At 50.5% G+C, this 22,695-nt stretch overlaps 9 protein-coding genes across 9 annotated transcripts, besides 1 other annotated feature; 3 read left to right on the top strand and 6 right to left on the bottom strand.

The window, feature by feature from the left end:
• Positions 1-299: 299 nt before the first annotated feature.
• On the bottom strand, positions 300-2,070 carry N7459_003042 (cleavage polyadenylation factor subunit CLP1; the record flags this gene model as incomplete). Its single annotated transcript, XM_056942226.1, has 2 exons — positions 300-1,838; positions 1,933-2,070. 2 exons carry the CDS (start codon positions 2,068-2,070, stop codon positions 300-302), a joined length of 1,677 nt encoding a protein of 558 aa, XP_056802109.1.
• Positions 2,071-2,896: 826 nt separating this feature from the next.
• On the bottom strand, positions 2,897-4,555 carry N7459_003041 (KilA-N domain-containing protein; the record flags this gene model as incomplete). The annotated part of the gene is made up of 5 exons (XM_056942225.1): positions 2,897-2,921; positions 2,975-3,857; positions 3,916-4,078; positions 4,153-4,361; positions 4,495-4,555. The coding sequence occupies 5 exons, from the start codon at positions 4,553-4,555 to the stop codon at positions 2,897-2,899; spliced, it is 1,341 nt and encodes a 446-aa protein (XP_056802108.1).
• Positions 4,556-5,674: 1,119 nt separating this feature from the next.
• N7459_003040 (rho GDP-dissociation inhibitor) lies at positions 5,675-6,453 on the top strand (the record flags this gene model as incomplete). The annotated part of the gene is made up of 3 exons (XM_056942224.1): positions 5,675-5,765; positions 5,864-6,232; positions 6,323-6,453. 3 exons carry the CDS (start codon positions 5,675-5,677, stop codon positions 6,451-6,453), a joined length of 591 nt encoding a protein of 196 aa, XP_056802107.1.
• A 386-nt stretch (positions 6,454-6,839) lies between these two features.
• N7459_003039 (serine/threonine-protein phosphatase) lies at positions 6,840-7,983 on the bottom strand (the record flags this gene model as incomplete). The annotated part of the gene is made up of 3 exons (XM_056942223.1): positions 6,840-7,549; positions 7,657-7,890; positions 7,968-7,983. The coding sequence occupies 3 exons, from the start codon at positions 7,981-7,983 to the stop codon at positions 6,840-6,842; spliced, it is 960 nt and encodes a 319-aa protein (XP_056802106.1).
• Positions 7,984-8,732: 749 nt separating this feature from the next.
• On the bottom strand, positions 8,733-11,407 carry N7459_003038 (AP-3 complex subunit beta; the record flags this gene model as incomplete). The annotated part of the gene is made up of 3 exons (XM_056942222.1): positions 8,733-11,060; positions 11,137-11,294; positions 11,368-11,407. The coding sequence occupies 3 exons, from the start codon at positions 11,405-11,407 to the stop codon at positions 8,733-8,735; spliced, it is 2,526 nt and encodes an 841-aa protein (XP_056802105.1).
• Positions 11,408-11,587: 180 nt separating this feature from the next.
• Positions 11,588-11,608: a sequence feature (Short protein (N7459_003037, KAJ5587272.1) was converted to a misc_feature.).
• A 101-nt stretch (positions 11,609-11,709) lies between these two features.
• Positions 11,710-12,465, top strand: N7459_003036 (uncharacterized protein; the record flags this gene model as incomplete). Its single annotated transcript, XM_056942221.1, has 2 exons — positions 11,710-11,741; positions 11,811-12,465. 2 exons carry the CDS (start codon positions 11,710-11,712, stop codon positions 12,463-12,465), a joined length of 687 nt encoding a protein of 228 aa, XP_056802104.1.
• Positions 12,466-12,595: 130 nt separating this feature from the next.
• nuf2 (kinetochore-associated Ndc80 complex subunit NUF2) lies at positions 12,596-14,181 on the bottom strand (the record flags this gene model as incomplete). Its single annotated transcript, XM_056942220.1, has 4 exons — positions 12,596-12,709; positions 12,763-13,677; positions 13,748-14,008; positions 14,080-14,181. The coding sequence occupies 4 exons, from the start codon at positions 14,179-14,181 to the stop codon at positions 12,596-12,598; spliced, it is 1,392 nt and encodes a 463-aa protein (XP_056802103.1).
• A 2,591-nt stretch (positions 14,182-16,772) lies between these two features.
• N7459_003034 (uncharacterized protein) lies at positions 16,773-19,260 on the bottom strand (the record flags this gene model as incomplete). Its single annotated transcript, XM_056942219.1, has 2 exons — positions 16,773-19,143; positions 19,202-19,260. 2 exons carry the CDS (start codon positions 19,258-19,260, stop codon positions 16,773-16,775), a joined length of 2,430 nt encoding a protein of 809 aa, XP_056802102.1.
• A 1,559-nt stretch (positions 19,261-20,819) lies between these two features.
• Positions 20,820-21,943, top strand: N7459_003033 (translation initiation factor eIF2B subunit alpha; the record flags this gene model as incomplete). Its single annotated transcript, XM_056942218.1, has 2 exons — positions 20,820-20,869; positions 20,932-21,943. The coding sequence occupies 2 exons, from the start codon at positions 20,820-20,822 to the stop codon at positions 21,941-21,943; spliced, it is 1,062 nt and encodes a 353-aa protein (XP_056802101.1).
• Positions 21,944-22,695: the final 752 nt, after the last annotated feature.

Below are 22,695 nucleotides of genomic sequence, written 5' to 3'. Positions count from 1 at the left end.
AAGGTGACCTGGAGCGGGCGGTCAAGCAGTCACATGGCTCTGAAGGTTGACGCGGCGACAGCTGATATAATCGCGAAGCAGCAGTCCACGGGTTCTCGATTTACATGTATCTACCAGCAAGGTACAACAAACATACACCATACATATGCAGGCCCAGTCTCAAAGAACGGAGTCCTAGATCACAATAATCAATCCCAACAAAAATCCCGCAGAAACACCAATGCTTTCAGAGTCAAGTCCCATATCCAGCTAATGCACAATCCAAATGCGAATCGAAGCAGTTCTACTCGGAAGAAATCTCAACCCACCAGCCCGACGACTTCGCCAGGCCAGCGCTTGGCCCAGATTAAGGCGCGCGGGGGCATTCTCCCACCAACCGGTGCAAGCACGCGAATCTTGCCTTTGTCTGCATCGACCTCGGCCACATAGAGGAATCCCATGATACTAGCGTCGCGAACTTCAGCCGGTGAGGCAGTTGCTGGGGCGTGGGTTATGGCGAGGAGGGTGTTTGCGAGAGAAGAGGGGGCCGGCGGGAGGACCTTCTTTAACGGGACATTGCTAGAGAGTGATTGGGTGGCGGATGCAGAGATAGACGTGTCTGCAGAGAGGCCGACGATGCCTGGGAGTGGTGCAGCACGATCTGGTTCTTGTGCAGGCTGGGTAGTGAAATCGTCCGCTCCGCCGCCAGGGAGGAATGAATCGCCAGTGGCGAGCTGGGAGGGGTCGTATTCGTCTTCATCCTCGTCTTCGGTTGAGGTGACAGTGTAGTTGTAGACGGGGAGGGAGGCGAAGTCCAGCTGTTGGGCATGTGGGGACAAAGTAACGGCAGATGTGGAGGAGGCAGAGAGGGAGAGCGCTGCACTGGCAGTAGAAGGGATCGGATTACCGAAGAAATAGGATCTGATCTGGGATTCGCGGGTCGCTTTGAGGAAGGCTGCGTCGCGATCGACACAGCCACCGGACTTGGATAGTTTCACGACAGACACACGCTCGTCGAATGCGACAGCGGTAGCACTTGTACTGGGCTTGTTGTCATATTGCTTCACCATGGAGCTATAGAGACGCTCCGATCCCAGCACAATGATCGTTGTGATGGCAAATTCGGTCACGATATGGTTGATCAGCTCGTGGCTGCCCGGTTTGCCAGAACTGAGGATACCCGGTGTGTCGACGATAATCCCCGTTTCGCGGGCATCCTCATCCTCCGCCATTCGTCCAGTCACAGAAAGCGCCAGGCGCGAGACAATGGGGCGGTAGACAGATCCCTCCGCGTCAAGCGGGCTAGGCAATGGGTAGCTGTAGACAAGCGGCAGCTTCACAGGCACCGGACTTGGACCTGACATAGGGCTATTGCCCCATCCGTCCTCGATATCCAGCATGGTACGGAAGGCAGTGGCAGTCAGCGTGCCGGGCACACTGAGCATGCCCTCGGTTGGGTCCACGTTCACAACTAACGGTTGTCGGCCGACCTTGGTCGCATAGGCCGTCAGGATCTTGGCTAGGCTGGTCTTTCCCGCGTTTTCAGGGCCCAGAAGCAGAACCCGTGGCCCATCCTTTCCTGATTCCTGTGAGTCCTCCCGCATTGCTTCCAGCGCAAAGTGTAGGTTGGAATATTCCAGCATGGGCGTCTCCTCGGCGATGTACTCGCTCTGGCAGCCACCCGCGCCGTGGCCAACGATTGGCGTCGCACCATCGAGTGTAGTTGGTTTAGTGTCAGCAGCACTAACCTCCAATTCGCAGCCGTGCCATGTGAAAATCGCCGCTTTGGTGCCAGTAAATGTGTATGTTTGCGACTCGGCGAGCTCGGTGCCGAAGAGCTCGGCCGTTCCAGTGAGAAGCTGCAAGGAGCTTATGTTAGTAATTGTATTCTCATATTCACGTTTAAGGGCATCCTATGGCTCTTAATTGGGCTTTTGGGCAGTATTAACTTACCTTGACTCGTACAATATGCCCAAATGCCACCTCAAACCTCCACTCCGAGCCCGCGGAGAGGACGATTTGCGACGGTGGGGCGACAGCAAACTGCCTCTCCTCCGACGGCTGAGTGAGCTCTAAGCCCGGGAGAGACATTTGGAAATCAGGAGTCAAATCAGAGAAAGTTGCAACAGTTGAGTTTGCAGTACACGGCAGGTTTAGATCAATTAGCGAAAATGTGGAGAGACGCGGCGAGTTGATGAACTGATCGCCGCGGCGGCTGCTGTTTTGACTGTTTGCATCACCGCTTTGTCCTAACTTGGATATCTAATGCACGCAGGCCTTGGAGCTTTCTGTATACTTTTTATGTTGTAATCTTCTACAGTATCAATCAGAACAACAAATGCATCTTTGTAAAGTTTTTTGGTTGGCTATCACTGGGCTAACCGTTCTTCACTACACCGCACCCAAGGCAAAAGACAGAAAACCATAAACGGAATCAGAGTATTTGGTATCGAGAGAAACAGGGGACGGCAAAGGCGCAGCAGGAGACAGAGAGAATGAATTCAAGATATGTCTCTTTGAGATTTGGGAATCCAAGTGTACACTCGGAGGCGGTCTTGTGCATAGAGATGTAGGGCAAGATATTAGAAAGAGGTGTGTCAGGGGCAAGTACAGGGCAGGCAGGGGACTAGCCCAAGAGGAATATATTTATCATAACGACAAGAGGGAAATTGGAATGGGGAATCGAGGAGAAGGGATCCAAGGGGAGCCATGTGCATGCTGAGATAGGAGCATCGAGGATGCGAACGAATGACACACTGCTCTGGTTGGGAACAGCACTTCGGCGCTTCCAGTGGCGACAAAAGATGAGGGGTTCAAAAGTGGAAGGATATCCAATGATGTCCAAGGCTCCAATTTAGGGATATTATCAAGTTCGGGTTGTTGGGTTGCGCCTCATCCGCTCAGTTGAAAGGCTGATCTAGAAGAAGTAAGGAATGGAAGCACTAGGAATAAAGTTAGCAATGAAACTTCAAGTTCAAGGAGATGAAATACATACGCAAGAGCAAAGGCAGCCGAAACACCAAATAGAGCACGGTTCCGCACCCGCTCACGTTTAAGCTTGTCCTCCAAAACCTTCGCCTTCTTGGCTCGTTGGGCAGCCTCAGCAGAGGTCTCCTCATCATCATCCTCGACAGCCTTGCGCTTCATGATGACCTTGGCAGATGAAGAACCGGCGGCGGTACCATCAGCCTGCTGGTTCTTGATGGCGTCTTCCACCATTTCTTTGGCCTTGGCAATCATATCCTCCGTTTCAGCGGCGGATGGGACTTCTGGAAGAGTGATGGGCATATCGAGCGAGACAGTAGTCTGAGTGGTCTTCACCGGGTCTGTCGTATCGGCCAAGGCGGTGACTTCGACCTCAGTCTCCTTCTCCTTGGCCTCCTTCTTTTTCTTCTCGGTCTTCTTGTCCTCCTTATTATCTTCTTTCGTCTCGTCTTTCTTTTCTTCTTCGGCCTCAGCCGCGGCCTTCTTCGGCTTACGGCCCTTCTTCTTCTCCGGTGAGCCACTCGTCTTCACTTCTACCTCTTCGACTGTCTCGAGAACACCATTGGTGTACTCTGCGTCAACAGCCGAGGCGGTGACCTCCAGAGCCTCTTGGAGGCTGTTGTTGGCTGCAGCTGTGGACGGGGTGCTCAGAACATCCTTGGTGGGCCGAGTTTGCCGGGACTTGCGCGGGGAGGTAGACTTCTTACTGGGTGAGACTGACCGGCGGCTGCGGCGTTGCTGCTGCGATGGAGTGGGTTCATCCGAGGGCAGCTCGAATTTTGGCGGAGGAGTGATATGCTTCTTCGCACTTGTCGGGCTCTGCACAATATCGGCGGGGTCCAACAAAGCGCGGACCCAGTCGTACATCTTGTATTCCTTGGAAAGCTCAAGGGCTGGAAGCATTGTGAGTAGACAGTAGACAGAAGAGTTGTGCGAGATGGACAGACGAACCAAACAGGGGGGAAATCCACACATTGCCAGCAATTTCGTCCTGGCTCGTGTACTCTCGAGACTTCAAATATTCTCTTTCAGTGCGCTCTTCCTCAGCCTTTGCCCAAGGGAATGCAATCTTGAACATGCCAGTCGCGCTCACAAATCCATCCTTGCTTCGCCGCTATTTTCGTCGACCAATGATTAGCACTTGGTCTGCACGGCCTGCTTGGCGGAATCGCCGGGGATGGGTTTTACCATCAGAAAGTAGGTCTCTGGGTGCTGTTGCGCGGAGTGCGATGGGAAAATCTCGGAGCCCTTCAGGTCCTTGGGGAGGGGGGCCCGGAGGTGGGCATACTCGAACAGACCCAGGTTCTCGGGCTGGGTTGCGTTGGAGGTGCCGATCTGACCAGGCTTGACGGAGAGGTTGGTCTTGCCAAGACGGCGGCGCGCAAGAAGCTCGTCATCTGTTATCACGAGAAACAACAAGATGGGTTAGCGACGGCGATGGTGATGATGTCGAGGTCGGTGAACGACGATCGGGACTCGGGGGCTGCATGCGCGGTCGCGCGACTACACGCGCGTCGAAATAACACTTACAGTGCGGCGCCGCATCAGCGAGGATCAGAGGGTTGTTCTTCTTCGGGAGAGATCGCGACATGGCGGGCGGTTGCGACGGACGACCAAGTGAGGTCCTTTGCGGGAGAGAAAAGAGATGCGCCAACGGCGGCCACGTAGCAGGCGCGTCTCTTGGGGGGGTGGAAAAATGCTGGGTCGGATGTTTGCACCGACGGGGCGGGACGCGGGATGCGGGATGGGGCGAATCAGCGCGCCGCGACAGATCGGATTCGAACGAATCGTTTGATCAGGCAGAACGACAAAAAGGAAAAAGATAAAGGAACAATCAGGAGATGGCCGCGACAGAGAATCGGGGGGCATTGGGCGCTCGTGGTCGCTGAGGTAATAGATTACATCCGGGTCTTGCCTTATTCCGGTATGGTCCGGTTAACCATGGTATTTGAAGGGGTCATTTGGGTGTTCGATTGGCCAATGTGGACTACGAAGTAACCATACGAGGTTACCGCATTACGCTGCGTTGGGCAAGCGTGGTTGGCCTCGTGACCCTGGGCATTCCGTTATGGGTTGCGCCGTTGGATCGCCAAGAGGTTCTTTATTCTTTACTATTTCTGCTAGTTGATTACAGTCTCTACAATTGTCTCCTACTCCACGCAAAGATACGATCCAGTGGCATGTGGGGTTCTCAGCCCAATCTCTATAGCTCAGATGGATGTATGCCTAAAACTGGCTCCGGGTCTAGATGGTCGCGGCACTGCCACTAACGGGATGATAGTACACTCGTATAGACGCAATGAGGTCCCCAAGGCTTATAGATGGGAGTGACAGCTTATAGAGGCACAATGGTAGTAGAGATAAGCTCGCATGGACTAGATGGGGACCACTGTGCATGTCCGCTGCAATCGAGCTGTACCTGGGCCGATCAGCACAAAAAGTTCAGTACGGATACGTCGTGTTGATGCGCTGGAGGATTGGAATAGCATCGCCCCTCCTCCACCCACCGCCTTTCCGCTAACCCCACCGTCAGGAGATTGTGGGAGGTGAGAGTAACTCTCTTTTCTTCCTGCCCCTCCTGTCTATTCCTCCCCCTTTCCCTTCATCTCTCTCCAATTCTTCCGTTCCCATTTGTTTACTGCCCCTCTTCGCCTCCACCTCAGACTCGAATCCTTAGTTCCCGTGCCCCGCTTCATCTAATCTCGACACCATGGCCGACCACCACGATGATCTCGCCGCCGAGAAGACTGAGGGCTTCAAGGTTGGAGAGAAGAAGACGCTCCAGGAATATCAGGAGCTTGGTACGTACTCTCTCTGGCCCACCAATGGCACCTCGCACCTGTGCACCATCTACTCCTGCATCCCGACCCCCTATACTGACCTTCTCTCCTCTTTGCAGACAAGGATGACGAGGCCATGAATCGCTGGAAGGCTTCCTTGGGTCTGAACGCGGGCAACCCTGTTGCCAAGCCCGGTGACCCCAAGTGTGTCATCAAGTCTCTCGCTCTGCAGGTCCAGGGGCGCAACGATGTGGTCATCGACCTGTCCACCCCAGACTCCGTCAAGAGTCTCAAGGACAAGCCCTTCACCATCAAGGAGGGTGCTCACTTCAACATCAAAGCCACCTTCCAGGTCAATCACGAGGTACTCAGCGGTCTCAAGTACCTCCAGGTTGTGAAGCGCAAGGGCATCCGCGTCAGCAAGGACCAAGAGATGCTGGGAAGCTATGCACCCAACACAGACCAAAAGCCCTTCTACGAGAAGAAATGTGAGTGTAGTCCTGCTGTCTTCCCTCTGGGCAGTGCTTCTCCGAGGGATCCCTGCGTTACAATAACTGACACTTTCGTCACATCTCCAGTCGCCGAGGAAGAGGCCCCGTCCGGCATGATGGCTCGCGGCCACTATAACGCCGTCTCCAAGTTCCTGGACGATGACGACAATACCCACCTGCAGTTTGAGTGGTCGTTTGACATTGCCAAGGACTGGTAATCTGGAGACATTTTGGACTGTTACTTCGTTGAATTCTTTGAGCGGCCCATTGTTTCCAAGCGTGACGAATTTCCTTACCTCAAAAGCCTGGTAGAGATGGCCCCAATGTCCGGGCCAGTTGCTGCACAGTTTTGACACCCCGCCTCGAGGGATCCTTGGGGTGGATCTTCATCTCTGTTTCTATCTATCTTGGTGCAAATGTTCTTTGTGTGGCATGTTCTGTCTGAACTGCGGCGATATCAAGTCTTGCGATCTGTGAATGTAGAAATCATATTTTCTTTTCATCCTAACGCCTGTACAGTGCCTAAGTGAAAATGAGAGGAAAGCACAGCCCATGAACTGAAGCTAAACCTGTAAAAGAAAAGAAAAAAAAAAACCCAGGGGTATCACAAGAAATAGTCAATCACTGGCTGAGAGTCCCTGTTTTGCTGAGCCTGCTGCTCGCTTCGGTGCAGGTCGTTCTCGGGGGCAGCGTCGAATATGTTAAAGAATCGCTGCATATCATCTCTCACTTCCAGCACACTAGCCAGGTTACCACAACGGTAGCAGTAATTAGGGGCACTCCAAACCGTGCTCAGCCGGTCATCAAATAGGATCTGATAGCCCTCATTACAAAGCTGGTGCGCTCGCAAGATATGTGACATGCCATTGATCTCGAGGAACTTGCGGACCACCTGCGCTCCGAACGTATAGCCAGCGCCGCGAGGGGAAAGTGAGAACTCATCACGCTCCGGATCCGGGTCGGACCAGACCAGATCAGCCATGGGCCCCTCGTGCGGAATCTCACGGAAGCGGTCGATGATCTTAATCTGATCGAGAGAGTGAATGGATGGGGACAGGCCACCGTGCACGCAAAAGATCTCATCATTGATCACCACGCTCAGTGTCAGGTAGTCGAACATGTCGGTGAAGAAGTGCCAGACGTTGGCATTGCCGTACTTGCGAGCGCACTCGGTGTAGAAGCCGTAGGATTGGGTGACACCACGGGACTCATGGTTGCCGCGGATCAGATGCACTCGGTGCGGGTAACGCAGCTTGAGACAAACGAGCAGGCTGATTGTCTCCACGCTGAACAGGCCTCGATCCACGTAATCTCCTGCATATTTTGCCAAAGTCAGCAACTTCCTTCTCCCTTATATCGATAAGCCGGGCAAAACCACAGCCCCTCTCGAGCCCCCGCAATTGTGTATTGTGATAACTAACCAAGGAAGAGGTAGTTTGTGTCCGGACAGAAGCCACCAATGCGGAAGATCTCCAGCAAGTCGAAAAATTGGCCATGGATGTCACCTACCACGGTGACGGGGGCTTTGATGTGGACCACATTACTCTCCTTCATCAACAATTCCTTCGTTTTGGCGCAGATAGCCTCGATTACAGGCTCGGCAAGAAGCTCCTTGCGATAGAGCCGCTCAATACACTCGTCCAGATCGATACTGGCTGAGCGGGAAGTCAGCATATGCACAGGTGGCTGGATGCCACGCAGTCCAGGGTTACGCTCACGGCCTGGGACTTACTGGGAAGGCCAGGCATTGTGACGATATGCACAGTCTAATGGTTGTGTGAAAGAGCGGATCGACCCAGCTGGGCGAATATGGAATTTCAAACAAATTGACAGCCGCCAGAATGCGGGACAGCGGCGCAAGGAACGCAGATGGTGCACCTCCGCCCAGGCAAAGAGTGGGCAGCCTGGCAGAGATGAACGAAGGATGGAAAATGTCGAAACAAAAATCAACGGATGACAGGAATGCACAGACAGTGCACAGCAGACATCATGGCCACAAGGCAAATCACCACTGCATCAAGCGCGCTGGATGGGGCATCATCAAGATCCCGTCCAAACCAGGCCGAAGACTCCGTGGGAGCTTCCACCGCCTCGGAGTATTCTGCCACCGCTTCAGTTCTGTGAATGCGGTACCTTACACATGACCAATATCCTTTTTAGTCCATGTACCTGGATTGCCGTGAAAGGAAAGCGGGTATTTTCATGTTATCCAGGTTGTTATGATACCTATCTGATGACTAGGTAACTGTCTTGCAACCTCTAGGCCTGGGATATATCGTTTCTGGTTTCTAACGTTAAACAATGACTGAGTGGTCACTTTTTGGGAATATATACATGTAAGAGTACATATTTCACAATCTGGAAATCAAGGGCCTTCCACCCCGATGAGGTTGAGCCTTGCGGCAGTTCAAATATTTGAGTCATATGTTGGTATTTCTCAGATCTATATTTTGCAACTAGATATGCATCAGATTCAGCCTAACCGAGCCAGCGGTTATCAGTCCAGACCATGAGCCCTTGTGTCAGACTGGGCAAGCAATTGCTGTGCCTCATTGTGGGCAGCTTCATTCTCAGAGTCAGTTTCGTATTCATCGTCATCATCCTCTTCAGACTCTTCCTCTTCAGAGTCAGTTTCTTCTTCTTCGGAGTCAGTTTCCTCCTCGGTCTCAGTTTCAGACTCTGTCTCTTCTTCATCTTCCTCATCGAGCCATTGATTCAAGCTCTTCTTGCCAGCTCCACTGGTTGGCATGGCGGAAGCATTGTGTCTCCGTGGCGGGGCGGTAGTTTGGTGTTCACGAAGCGCCTTGTCTAACCGTTCGCCGGCCGTCATGGAGCTCTGAGCAGTAGAGGCAGGATCGACTCGGAGGCTGGAGCTTGGCTCTTGCCCGACTTCAACCCAGTCAGGAAGCTTGGAGTACCCACGGAGACCGTGATAACCAGCATCGGGACCAACAACCAGGGTTGCAGTTCCGACGAGGAGATCCTTCCGGGTCTCTGAAGGACTCGGTGCGTGCGGAACAGGCTTGGGAGCCAAGAGTAACAGGTTTGCCAATTGAGGAGAAGAGGGATCGGCGAGAAGGGCCTTGTAGAGGCGAGCGCGATCACGAAGATCATAGGAAGTATCGTAGCGTGCCAGAAGAAGTATATAGCGCCAAAGCAGCGTAATTCGGTCTTCGCCTTCCTTGAGGGCGGGCTCTTCTTTTTCCTTTTCGTTGCCCCCTTCCACGGGTGATGGTTCGGCTTCTTTTTGCTCTTCGGTTCGATTATCGCTCCATTCATTGCTGATTTCGGTGAGATTTGCAGAGCGCTCAACTGATGACACCGCGGCATCTTTCGTTTCCTGCGAAGTCTCCCGCGAGGGATTTTTCAGCAGGTGATGGAGATATACCTTGGCGCCGAGAAGGACAATCTGTTGCTTGACGACCTCAGGTTCATCGACGAATCCTCTGATCAAGACACGGAGAACATCAGGCGCAATGTTGTACCTCCCTTCCATGCCTGCAAACTCACCCACTAGCCAGATGATCGTCGCTCGGGCATCGGGATGAGTAGTGGTACCTAGGTATGTAACCAGTTGAATCACGGTCTGTTTATGCGCAGATGGATCTTGCTGAATCAGATGTCGAATCACAGTCAGAGATTCCGACACAAGATTACCGTCAAGGCTAGAGATTTGGCCAAGTAATATTTGCAGACAAATGTCTGCGGTATCGACGTCTCCCTGCGCACAGCGCCCAATGGCGCGCACGCTCTCTCGGACCAATTCGGGGTCTGTTTCCTTGGTGAAATGTTCCAGTTCACTGATGATGACACCCTTCCAATGCTTTCCAAGGTACGGAAAGACGATGGTCATGACCTCCAGTTTCAAACGCCAGATGTGTGTGGGATCATTGGCGTGGACCAGGAAGTGAGCAATGTACTTTGTAAATGGTTTTGGGTCTCTCAACGCGACCGCGACGATGTTGTAAAGTGCAATCAACTGCATGTCTTGTGGGCTTCTGAGTAGGGCTACCAGAGGACCAATTGCGCACGCGAGATATTCAGGCGGGGCTAGGTAGAGGAAGCAGCGTACTACGCTGACAATCACGGCGGAGTTGCGGTTTTGAAGCAAAAGCTTGCACGCTCGGAGAAACATCTCGAGATCTGGATCGAGCACAGGTACCTCATGTTCTTCTCCCTCGTCTTGAGCGGTTTGGTCTTGTGGTTCATCGTCGTAAAATGGTGTTGTAAGGGCCTGCTTGACCTTTTGCGTTCGACGAGGAAAGCATTTACGCGAATAGAAAGTCAAGAGACGCAAAGTTGACAGTTGGCCCCACTCATCCATATCCACTAGCTTCTTGACCAAGCTGCGATAGTGCTTGTGAACTAGGTCAATCTGATCCGGGCACACCTCCAAGAAAGCAGTGACTGCGGAGCCGACGACAAAGTACTGAGAATCACCCAAGAGAGTTGAGATGTAACCCATCAGCTGCGGCAGTGTACTCGGATCAAGTCGGTAGCACTTGGGAATGGCCAACGCAGCAGCCTTCCGTACGTGGGGACTCATATCACCGCACCCACGCTTGATAGCCAGAGATACGATTTGACTGATCACCGGAACACGAATCCCAGACATTGTTCGCAGAGCCATCGTCCGTATCTGCGGATTTTGATCCGTCAAGGACTTCTGAATTGCGTTGATAGACAGCAATGCTAGGTCCGGTTCTGCCTCCGCATGATGAACCAGGTAGATGTAGACCAATTTCTTGACCTCGAGATTGGCGCTGGCTGCATTCTTGACGACAGCCGAGAAGAAGGGGAGAGAAGGTTCGGATCGGTACATCAACTATAGAGGAAAATGGAGAAAATTGAGGTTAGTGACTCTGTACCCGCTTGGTCCCTCGATTGCGCCATCAACATACCGAGATGACTCTCCGGAGCCCATCCAGAACCTCGCGCTCATGACGACTGTCGAGCAACTTCTTGATATGAGAAGTGCTGTAGGCCCGCGAGGCATAGTCAGGTTTGGAGCTTCGATTACTCGCGGCAGACTGGGCGGCCTCTAGGGTGAGCTCTCGAGCTATGCGCACAGTGAAGATCCGACAGTCAATTCCAAGTCCAAAGGCGGTCGCAACGTGAGCGAATTGACTCACCTGTTTCCAGCATCGAGGAAATCCTGGAAATAGTCTCCATGTCTATTTGAGCCACCAAGGGGCCCAGTCCCAGGAGCACGAGAATTGGCCGGGGGGAGTTGGCGGAAGACAGGTGGTGGGGGAGGAAAGGCGGAGGAGCATGACCTCCGCGGCCCAGATGAGTTTCGGGCGACGCTGCTTCTAGCTGATACCTTCAACGTCCGTTTTCGACAGCTTCTTCTCACCGTGTAGCTGCCCAGGCAAACCAGTGTTATGCACGCTCCGAATTGTCAGCCATGAGACTAAATTTTGGTCCCAATCTTTTATATCTGCAAGAATCAGCTGTGAGTTAGTTGACAGGAGATGTCTGCCGAGGCCAGGCGCGCGGTTTCACGGTCAGTACACAGAATGATAATTATTACCTTCCTATGTTATAGTAAGATTCATATCTAATCACTCATTAGGTCGACGTGCACTGTCGTGGTCTGTGGCCTGGTGACTGACCTGCTTCGCCAACTCCTCGACAGCGGTGCCGACGCCCGTCTTGTCGTCTGCGGCACTCGAACTGAATTCTTGATCCAACTAGCCGCAGCCATTCGCGCTCAACGAGCCAGTTCGACCACCACAACAGGCCATGATCTGCTTACCAAAACCATTGGACTGCTCGCACATTCGAGTCGGATCCAACTGACGTTCTGTCCATCGCTGGAAAGTCTGCGAGCATATCTTGCTGTTCTGGACGATGGCGTAAGGCTGGGTGTCGAGACGCACTCGCATCAACGGAGACGACTCGCTGTTCTGGACATGGTTGCTTTACATGCTTCGACTACAGAACTATCTGCGCAAGGCCTCTCGAGAACATTTGCATCTGCTGTCGAGGCTGCTTCTCGGGTACAGATGGAGCTGATCATCTGTGAATGTACGAATGTCGTGAACCCTACGAGTCCTGACTGGGGAGAAAGACTATGGGACAAACAAATTCCCCTCCTGAATGGCTCAGTTCGAATACGAGGTGAAGACGGCATCTGGGGGGGAAGAGGTGTATCCATCAAGCAGGTTGCTCAACGTTGGTTCAAATTCAATGAGGAGCGTGCGTGCCAGAGAGGTGACGTAGATTGATGCTAAGGAAAACACAAGCCGAAACCTGCAACATGACAAAACTCCATTGAATGAATCTGTACTGCCCGGGTATCCTAGAGTCGACCGCTGAACTCCTGTTCCAAAGAGGAAAGCCACAAAACCTGATTTCTCACAGTGATTTTTCCATTTCTGTGATGTAGAGCTTGATGTGTGACTCCAGTTTGAGATACTGATCGTGAGCGGCTTGGATTTCGCTCTCAATATTCTCTTTTAGATCAGCCATCTAGAGTGAGGTATTAGCATAGAGCCGGTCTGGTTTCGAGGGAGAGAACGTACCTTCTTCTCTGTCTGCTCAATCCGAATCCGCCTCCGCTCCATATCCCGCTGCTTGTCAGCACGTTCCTCACGCAACTGTTTCTGGACGCTCCGCAGCTCTTCCATTCGGGTCTGTGCAGCGTCTGCTTTCTCCTGCGCATTTTTGCGGAGGGTTCCTATTCGCTCATTCCAACGAGCGAGTTGTCGCTGGAGTAGTTTCTCTGTCTGCTCGACCTCGCGCACGCTAGCTCCTCTGTCAGAGATTGCCTCCCTATTGCGAGTTGCACGGGATTCTTCCTCGTCCTCCTTTTGCAATTCAGTGGAAATATCGTCAAGTAGCTTAACGCATGCTTGCACGTCATTTGACACAACAGTGAAAGTGTCTGAAGAGGTCTGAAGAGCCCTAGCGCGCTTTTCCATAGCATCGATTTGGGCCTTCTCACGCATGAGGTTCTCCGCCAACTCAGTCAACGACGATTGTAAAGTGGCTGGTGATTCCAAAACATAAGGTCGCAGCTTCTCTGCCTCTTGCCGACTCTGCACCGTCCTCTCTGTCTTTTCTTCCAATTGCTGTTGCCGCCTCGCCCTCTCGCTTTTGTTTCGTTCCAGTGTCTCTGTCACTCGTTGTTGCTCCCGCTTCAGTTCTAGTAGCCGCACTTTGAGCTCCTCATTCCGGCTAACTTTCTCCCGCACTTGCACCTCGTTGGCCTGTTGATCGCGTCGCATCTCGGCTAACCGTTGGTCCATTTCCTGATTCTCCGAGAGCAAGGTCTCGATTCTCTGTTTGGTTTTCTCGGTCTTATGGTAATGTTCGTCAATAACCGGGGTCTGCGATTCGCGGAAACGGACAAAGTTGATGAGGTAGGAGAAGATCTTCACAAGTCGGTCGTGGGTCGGTTTTGTCAGGTCGGTAAAGGTGAAGTCATTGACACCACACTGTATGCAGGGAAAGTTCCATTAAATACCGAGCACGATATGCCAATTGTGAAGGCAAGGAATTACGCACCTCCATCAATAGTCTTCGAACGCTGATAAAGAATCCCATCAGGTTGCGCGTGTCATTGGGGACAATGTCGGGGAAGTCGCCGCAAATGTCTTCTGCAGCCGCATGCATTGCCGGCTCTACCGTCTCTCTCGTAGTATTCATGAGCAGCTCCGCGAACCATTCGAAGACCATCTGGATCTGCTGCGGATTCGGTTTGACCAGGTCGGCTGCGGTGAACGGTATTCCAATGTCGTTGATACATCCTGCGATCTCCTTATCGGGCTGTGGGATTGTCAGCGACGAATTGATCCACTGAGACGTCTCTACCATCGAGCGCAAGGATTCGAACTAACCAGGCGCATCAATGCGTCATTGTCATCGTCCTTCTTGCGGGACCGGTTGTGGTGTTGTTGGGTGCCATGGAATTGCTGGCTCATGCGGTGGTTGTACGCCATCACGTCACAAGAGCAGAGATACCACTGTAAACCTTGGCACTGGGAGACCCAGCAATAAGTGTTGCGATGGGTCAGGGGATACGTTGTTATGGTTTGCGGCGTGTTTACTTTGCAGAGGAGCCTGCTCGACACCCACATCGGGTTAGCGCAACGCTGGAGGGGCAGGAAGCAAACAAGACAAACAGTCCACAAGAATTTATCAGTATATGTCAGAACAGAAAATACAGTATTTATACAGTAGTAAAACTGTGCGTTCGCACTTTTTGGCCTAGTGGTACTGAAAGGTCTAAAATCACCTGGTTTTCCATGTTGACAGAATATGCATGTACATATGTCGGAATGCGTCATGGGCTTCCGCGGCGAACAGGGCACCATCGGCCCGAACTGGGTATATATGCATATATACGTCTAGCACGGGAGGAAATGTGATGAAACTATATGGAGCGGGGAAGCACCAGGATAGAACAGCAGATCTGTTTCGGTTTACACCTACAAGAAGGGCAACCTGTGAGGAGTTTGACATATATTTCTTCTCTCTTCTCTCCCTCTCTAGGGATTAGTTCATTGAACCAATCATATCATCTCATTCCTTGCCTGGTCCAACCACTCAGAACAAACACCCCCTCTTGTTGCAACCTACTTCTGTCACTTCGTCAAGTATATCATAACGTGCGACGCTGCCACCGCTGATCCAACCATACACGAGAATGAGCGTCGCGCCCCTAGCGATCAAGAGTTGAATGGAAGGATGAGCTAACACGCCGTGACTATACTGCCAGCCCTAGTCAAGTCTGAGGTTTCTCCAGAATACAAGTAGGCAACCATTGAGTAGGCTATATCCAATAACCTTAGATTAATATTCCCGGGTTTCGCCAAGCTACCTACCAATGTCAGCTATCTACCAATATTGGGCCCAAAACTAGTTAATTTAGCAACAACTGCCCGGGTGGTCTAGTGGTATGATTCGCGCTTAGTAAGCAACCCTTGATTGATGAATTATTACCTAGTAATTTACTAACAACTCCTCCAGGGGTTCACCCAAAGCATTGACTGCGCGAGGTCCCCGGTTCGATCCCGGGCTCGGGCCATTTTTTTTTATTTAGACATATCTAGCCTTTCTTTAATGTCATTTTATAGAGGGAGAGATATGTCTCTTACCTATTCTTTAGTTCTGTTTTTATATTAATCCTCTCTATGTTACTGTTAGGATTGGCTCTGCAAAGTGGTCTGATGAAATGATAATAGGATTAGAGTGAAGAAACCAGTGACTCGATTCTGAGTGTAAACTAATTGCTGGAGTGCTATCTCTGGATGTGTAGGGGTGTAAATCCCTGCATGCTACAGCAGCCCATATAGACCATGTGTGTGGTCCCTGCGAGGGCCGGCGTTGTAACAATTACTTATTATAGTGGTATAATGTAACCGGTAAGCGAGCTGCGCACCCCAAAACACATAGTAACTACGATTCCATAACTCAACAAGCGTATGATAATTCTACTTGAAACTTAATATAGTGTATGGTAGGGATGTCGTCGATATAATATATGGCTTAAGGCTAATAGGAGTAATGATATTCTGACATTACCATAAAATACACCATGTTTTGGCCATCCTCAGTTCATAAATATATATCTACACAATAACATATCGGAATTGCCCGAGACTCTCCAAATACACTCTATACACTATGACTAATAGGGTATTAAAAAGGAAACCTCTATAATAAGACTTGGTTGTTGATATATAGAGCTGTAATATATCGCTTTTACCATGTGTTTTGGGGTGCACAGCTCGCTTACTAGTTACATTATATATAACTTCTCTATGCTTTACTAAGTATCCAACCAGGGCTTTGGAAAGGATGATTATATAGATAGGGTCTATGCATAGAAGAATTAGGGATTTTGATAATTCCAATAATAGATCAAGATCGAAGAAAAAAAAAATTATGGCCCGAGCCCGGGATCGAACCGGGGACCTCGCGCAGTCAATGCTTTGGGTGAACCCCTGGAGGAGTTGTTAGTAAATTACTAGGTAATAATTCATCAATCAAGGGTTGCTTACTAAGCGCGAATCATACCACTAGACCACCCGGGCAGTTGTTATTGACTTATAAAGAATTTGTCTATTGAGATGAAAACCAGGGAAATATTACTGTATATATTTAGATATGTACGTCCAAGCATGAAAAGAATAATTTATGTTCCATTTGAACCTGTATATTAGAATGCTCCCCATGAAGGCCAGTTCTTACCTATGGAAAAGCCCGACTCTGCACCTTTGTAGTGATATAGTACTTACTTAGCTCCATGGTATGCTAATTTATGCAGCGATGGGCACTCCACGTATACGATGGGTTTATGAGAAGATCCCAGGTCTGTCTCTCTACAAGGCTACAAATATCTCAGGGACTCTACAGACCATTTACAGGGCTACTAGTCTTTCACATCGATCCAATACAGCCTGATACAATCTTGCTACAAGTGGTTCTTTAACACCCAACAGGCCCAACCCTTACAGCTCTGTTCAAGTTGAGGATCATTTCTCGCCGCACACATCCCCATTGTGCTCCCAAGAAGCCCGAATAGTTTTCATACTTCATCGGTCTTGCGCTTCTTGCATAGTTCAAACTCCTTGGCAGGAAACAAGGTGGCATGGTCGTCGGTGTAGAAAGAGCCAGGCTCTGGGATACCTCGAGGAAGGGTCTTAGTCAATGAACTCACGACGACAAACTGCCTTGGCCTTGTAATGATCTGTGCGACATCTTCACCCTCCATCCAGTGAACGAATGAGTTGGCCTTGTATAAGTTCCTGTCCAGGTTTGAAGTCACATAGGATGATGTTTCCGCAGTACCCATTTTGTAACTAATGCAGAAAGCCAACCGTGAACCCGGATCGGTCGTGAGGGCTTTTTTAGCCCATGCATTTGGATGTCGCTGGCCGGGTGGTTTGATCTCCGCTTTCACGATGACTTCCTCTTGGGGCTCTTTCGTACGAAAGGGAATCTCAATGCATGAATGTATTGTCAACCCGAGAAACCCCTGTTTTCTAGTTCCATTCCCGAGATATTTGCGGCCTCTTAAGAGTTCTTCTCGAGTCCCATCCCCTATGGTGTAGCTTCGACCACCAGCAGTAGGACGGGTGTTTCGCCTTTCCCATGGAATGACCGGGGTCTCAATTGCAAGAGCCAAGGTTCCGTGGTCATCAACACAAACTCGAGAAGCTTCCAGGTCCTCTCTTTCGAGAACGTCAGCTTGCCCTATATCAGTTCCTAACTCTTCCTCCTTATGCGTGATATCTTGGATCAAATCATCACTAGGATGGTCAGAATCAACTGGGTGCTCTCCCCCCACTTTGTCACAGAGCTCCCGAACAGCTTCAAGTTGCGCTTTATCAATCCTGAATTTTGGAGGATGATACTCCTTTGATTTGTGAAATAAGCTCATAGAGGAAATTGTTGAGGCTTTTTGAATGTGACACGGGGGCACATGGAGCAAGACAAGGATTGCGTGGGCGAGACTGCCACCTGCTCGTTCTTGCAAAAGAGAGATGTCTTCGTCTGTCGCAAAACCTCTGCGTGTAAGCCAAAGACGAGTCATTGGGTGAAGAGTCTGGATTGTTAAAAGTTCTTTAATTCCTTTTTGCTCATCCATGTAATTGCGGATGGCCTTCGTCAGGACACATCCATTATCGCCAGCGTAGGGGCGAATGCCGATAGTCTTGGTAATGGCTGATATGAAATGAATGATCTCAGATAGCCTGTGGGTTTTTCGCCAATCTCGTAGTAAAAACGCATCAGTTGGATTGGGCGTCAGAACGTAGATTCGTTTGATAGCTCCATCTTCAATGTCGAGAAACATAGGAAAATCCCCCGCTTCTAGCTTAAGTCGTGTCTCCTCACACCTTGTGGGCAAAACAAGATTTTGCACCGAACGTCCACACATAAGGACCACCCGTAATCCACTGTGTTGGATAATAGTTTGGTTGAACCGAATGAACGAAGTGACCTCTGGCTGCTGGGTTGACTGTAAACATCGCGTCATTCTGGTCAAATCTCTCTGTAGAGGGTTCGCAGCCCAGGTAAGAGAGTTTGCTGTGTTCCAGCCACTGTCCTGGAATTGGCGCGGTATGGATATTTTCATGATGCTCGAGTTGGTAGGTTCTGCATCAAGGCAATCCTCCAGAACAAAGCCAACCAACGCTTTAAAGTTTCCGTTCGGGTAGGCCCAAAGGCAGTCTGTTGGATCCAAGTCCCTTTCCAACAGGTGAACAAGCTCGGAGTTGTTTAGGGTTGAATATGGCAAGGGCTTATCACCACAAAAGGACTCGCTTAGCTGGAGATGCTGAGTTGCAACTTGAAAATGGGTATGAAATTCTGAGGACTGCATTAACGGGCGCTGAAAGTGGATTTCGGTTCTTTCTACTTTTTTTCCGTAATCGTAACGGAACTTGGGCCACCCCTTTATGTCGCTGTCCGGGGATATTTCCAAACCAAGAGAGAATGACTTTCGTGCTGAAGGTCCGAGAGAGAGACCTTGGAGAACAGGAGGAATAATATTCAATCCAAGGTTGGAGTAAGGTCTCCCATCCTCATTTGGTCCATAGTAGGTCTCTAAAATGTCCCCGGGGAGTGATTGAAAGGCGCGACACATCGTCATCTCTAGGACATTGAGAGCCACGGCTCGAAAGGTAGATGATACCTGGAGACCCTCTGGAACTTGCCAGAGCTTAAGCCAGTTTGCTTTCCGATGTCCTTGTCCCTGCGAAATGATATAGTAGTGCAATGTGCTCACAGATCCGCGTAAAATTTGCCGATTGTGGACTTTGATGCGTTCTAATGGTTCCTTGGACCGACCAGGGTATGCACGCCAGTATTCGTGGTTTCTCAAGTCAGTGACGATGTTAACGTAACCTCCGTCTGGACCCCAAATGTTATCCTGGCGTGCCTGTACAGCGAGAAGACTGAAGATGCCCAGGTGTCAGAATCGCGTTACATAAGCTAGAAGCCATGGATACTTACTCCTCCGTCCGTAGGAGTTTACCCTCAAGTGTCCTAATATAAGGATCAATCCACTCCATTAAAACTTGGGTAATCCTTTCTGGACCTCCTTGGCTCGTAATAATCGAGTGATATGGAAGCCGTTGTAGGTAGAAATCGGGATCTGTCGCTAGGCGGGAAGCCAACTGACAAATTGTGGGGGAAAGATCTGGGAAGACAACGCTTGGGACTAACTCCCAAGAATGCTGGTCATCAGTTAGTATATATGTATACTTGGGGTCACCCTTGAACTGACTTGTATATTTTCCTGGGTGACCTGACAAGGAAGGGTCGGTTGGGGGTCAACTGTGATTTGGGGCCCCTGTGTGCGTTTGAGATGGGGTGGCAATGGAGGAGAATCTGTGGGTAGGGAAGCAGGAATACCAGTAACACTTGCCCGGGGCTTCCTCGACAGTGGAGATTCGTTGGTGTTGTGTCCCTGTTGGCCCTGCTTCTTACGCTCGAGCTTAGGACAGTTGGATTTGCAGTGTCCCATTTTGCGGCAGTAGCTGCACTTAGTGTTCGGGCAGTCTTCACGTATGTGGCCATGATTGTTGCAGCGGAAACATTTGATCTGTGGGCAATTTCTCCGCATATGACCTTCTTCCATCAGGCCGCAGTTAGTGCAAGCTTTGGGCTCCGTCCAAATGACCATTTTGGAAACAGATGGCGTGTTATCTGGTATCAGTCCCAATAAGCGAAATTGAGGGCGAAAGTGGTTGGATGGGAGTACGCAGAATGGCCACACAGGAAGGGGGGGGGGGGGGGAGGATGGTTTGCGCTGTGAAATGTGGAAAGTTGGCAGGAAGCGAAATGTCACAAGCAAACCGATCCCGTTCTCAAGTAATATCTCAGAAAGCAGAAGCAGGAGAACATACGGAGGCCCTCTTGAAAGCCCAAGGACCTACGGGCAAACAGAAAGCACCATCGTTTATGGTAGTCTCCACAATAGAGACCGGAAATCCCCATCACTTGCTATTCAACTACTTTATTCTCCGAGTATACAAAGGGGCAGGCAATCATATGATACGAGCGAACCTACAACGTAAAATAAAGCAACAGTTGATTGTTGTACTACGAGAAGTACCTCGAGTTGAAGAAAGGTACGGACTCGTAATGCACTCCGAGTAACTGCTTTTTGTTGTTTAGTATCAATGTGACAGGCGGTGGTTTGATTCATCCAGATGCCCGAGAGTGTTTACTTCTGATTTTTCTGGAGATTTGGTCATTCGAATACAGCTTCATGTTGCTAAGTAAATAGACAGTTTTTATATCAAATTTCGAATCGATTGAAAATTTTCATTAAAAGGCGTATTTCCGTGACTCGTTACACATAAGCAAGAGATAGCATCCATAGATGGATGGCAGCCAGTTCTCAAACATATTCAAGGAGAAGTCTCACTCCAACACCTAACGAGCTGGAACCCAATTGTTCCCAAACTGCTAATTATGGAAGGGGTGGATGCTTAACTAATCAAAACATATATCCATGGATACCTAGGTAAGAGGATTAACTATTAATGCGAGGTCCCACATCCATTCCGACAGAATTCATGACTCTTTCAGAACGTCTTTAGAGAATCGGAGGTTTAACCACGCAATGGCGACGACCAGAGAGAGCACGGCTACGGCTGGTGCAAAGCCGTTCGAGTGAGTTCAAGCTGGTATTTGAGATCTTCTTGCCCAAGCGGTATCACTCACCATCTTGACAGCATCGTCGCAACATACAATGAGCTTCTACGCTCCGATCCCGACCTGACCATGCCCATTGCAGCCATCGAAGCTTTGGTCCTGCTTCTCACACATGAACCTTCCTCTACCATCTCAGAGACACTTGACCTGCTCGCCAAGTCCACCGCACACCTGAAAAAAGTGATTCCGAACCCCATTGGTCTCTCTGCCGGAACCGATCTCTTTCAACGATACCTGATTACCACGCTACAACGACCTGGACAACTAGGTCCTGCTGGGGATTTCAAGGCAATCCGCACACATCTATTGTCAAATGGACGGCTTTTCATTCGCCGGGCAAAGGAAAGTCGAGAAAAGATTGTGGCTTTTGGTCGAGGGTTCATTCGCGATGGCTGCACCATCCTCACAAACGGCGGTTCTAGAGCTGTCGCATCGCTATTACAGCAGGCTGCTGACCAACAAGGCGGTCTATCTGCAGTCCGTTTCCGAGTCATTTACGTTTTGTCATCAATGAGCAAGAATATCGAGGAGCCATCCGGGGAACCAGAAGGCATGGAGACCGTCCGCGCCCTGAGAGCGAAGGGTGTACCGGTCTCGACAATACCGGAGTCAGCAGTGGCGTATGCCCTCGGAAAGGCAGATATGGTTATTGTGGGCGCAGAAGGTGTTGTGGAGAACGGAGGTATCGTATCCCGTATGGGTACCTACCAGATCGGCCTTCTTGCCAAGGCGATTGGCAAGCCGTTCTACGTGGTTGCAGAGAGCCACAAGTTTGTGCGATTATACCCTCTTGGGCAATACGATTTGCCCATTGAGCAGCACGTCATCGAGTTCAAGTCTGAGGAGGACATTGCCGAGCAGAGCAAGCAGCAGCCGCCGGCAGCCGACGCCAATGCGGACCGCCCGATTGAACTGCCGCTCTGTGATTCGGTCGATTTCACACCACCGCATCTCATTTCGGCGCTCATCACGGATAGCGGCGTCTTGACACCGAGCGCGGTCAGCGAGGAGCTAATCAAGATTTGGTTCTAATGCACACGGGCGTTTGATCGTTGTTGCAGACGAGTCGGCATCTGAAATCTGACCGAGTGTGCGGCTAGCACGTCACGCCGAGATGAAAAGAAAGGATGTTTATGAAGTAGATGACGTGATGGGGAATGGCTAGTTATGTGAAACCTCCGAAAATTCTCACAAGTCTGCGACCATGACCGAACTCCCCAGGATACTTGATTACCTGCTTCAAGCGACGCCTGTTGGACTTCTGCATGCGCCTCGAAAAGTTGGAAGCTGTCACGCTGTTCACGACCATTAGAGTGATGGTTTACGTCCAACCAAAAGGAACGATCACAATCAGACCCGTGAAAAGGGGCGGTGCTATCTCACTAGGTCTTTCGTCGAGCCTATTGAAAGATCGAATACAATACGAAAGATGAAATCTGCATCATTGACTCTAGAGGATAGAACGTGGTAGTGCAAAAGGAACACCCGGCATTCTCATCCTGCCTTTCTGGTCCCCAAGGTCGTGGTTCATGATCATGAACACCAATCATTGAGAAAACGAAGTTGTACCAGAGAAACATGATATCCGTTCCACTGACAGGAGACTCAAAGCACTGCATTCGTAAAAGAGAAGAACCACCCCCCCAAAATAGCTTCAAGTTTTGCTTTCGGCTGGGTATCGTCGCAAAAAAAAAGCCCGCTAACAGTCGTAAGTCGTCGGTGAAGAGTGAAGAATGGAGAGGTCACGAAGCCCACGCCAGTTGGGCCAGTATGTACGGGCAACC

Source organism: Penicillium hispanicum, assembly GCF_028827665.1.
Source record: "Penicillium hispanicum strain IBT 35686 chromosome Unknown utg000003l_segment0_segment0, whole genome shotgun sequence".
Lineage (NCBI taxonomy): Eukaryota > Fungi > Ascomycota > Eurotiomycetes > Eurotiales > Aspergillaceae > Penicillium > Penicillium hispanicum.
This window is presented reverse-complemented; position numbering and strand designations above follow the sequence as displayed.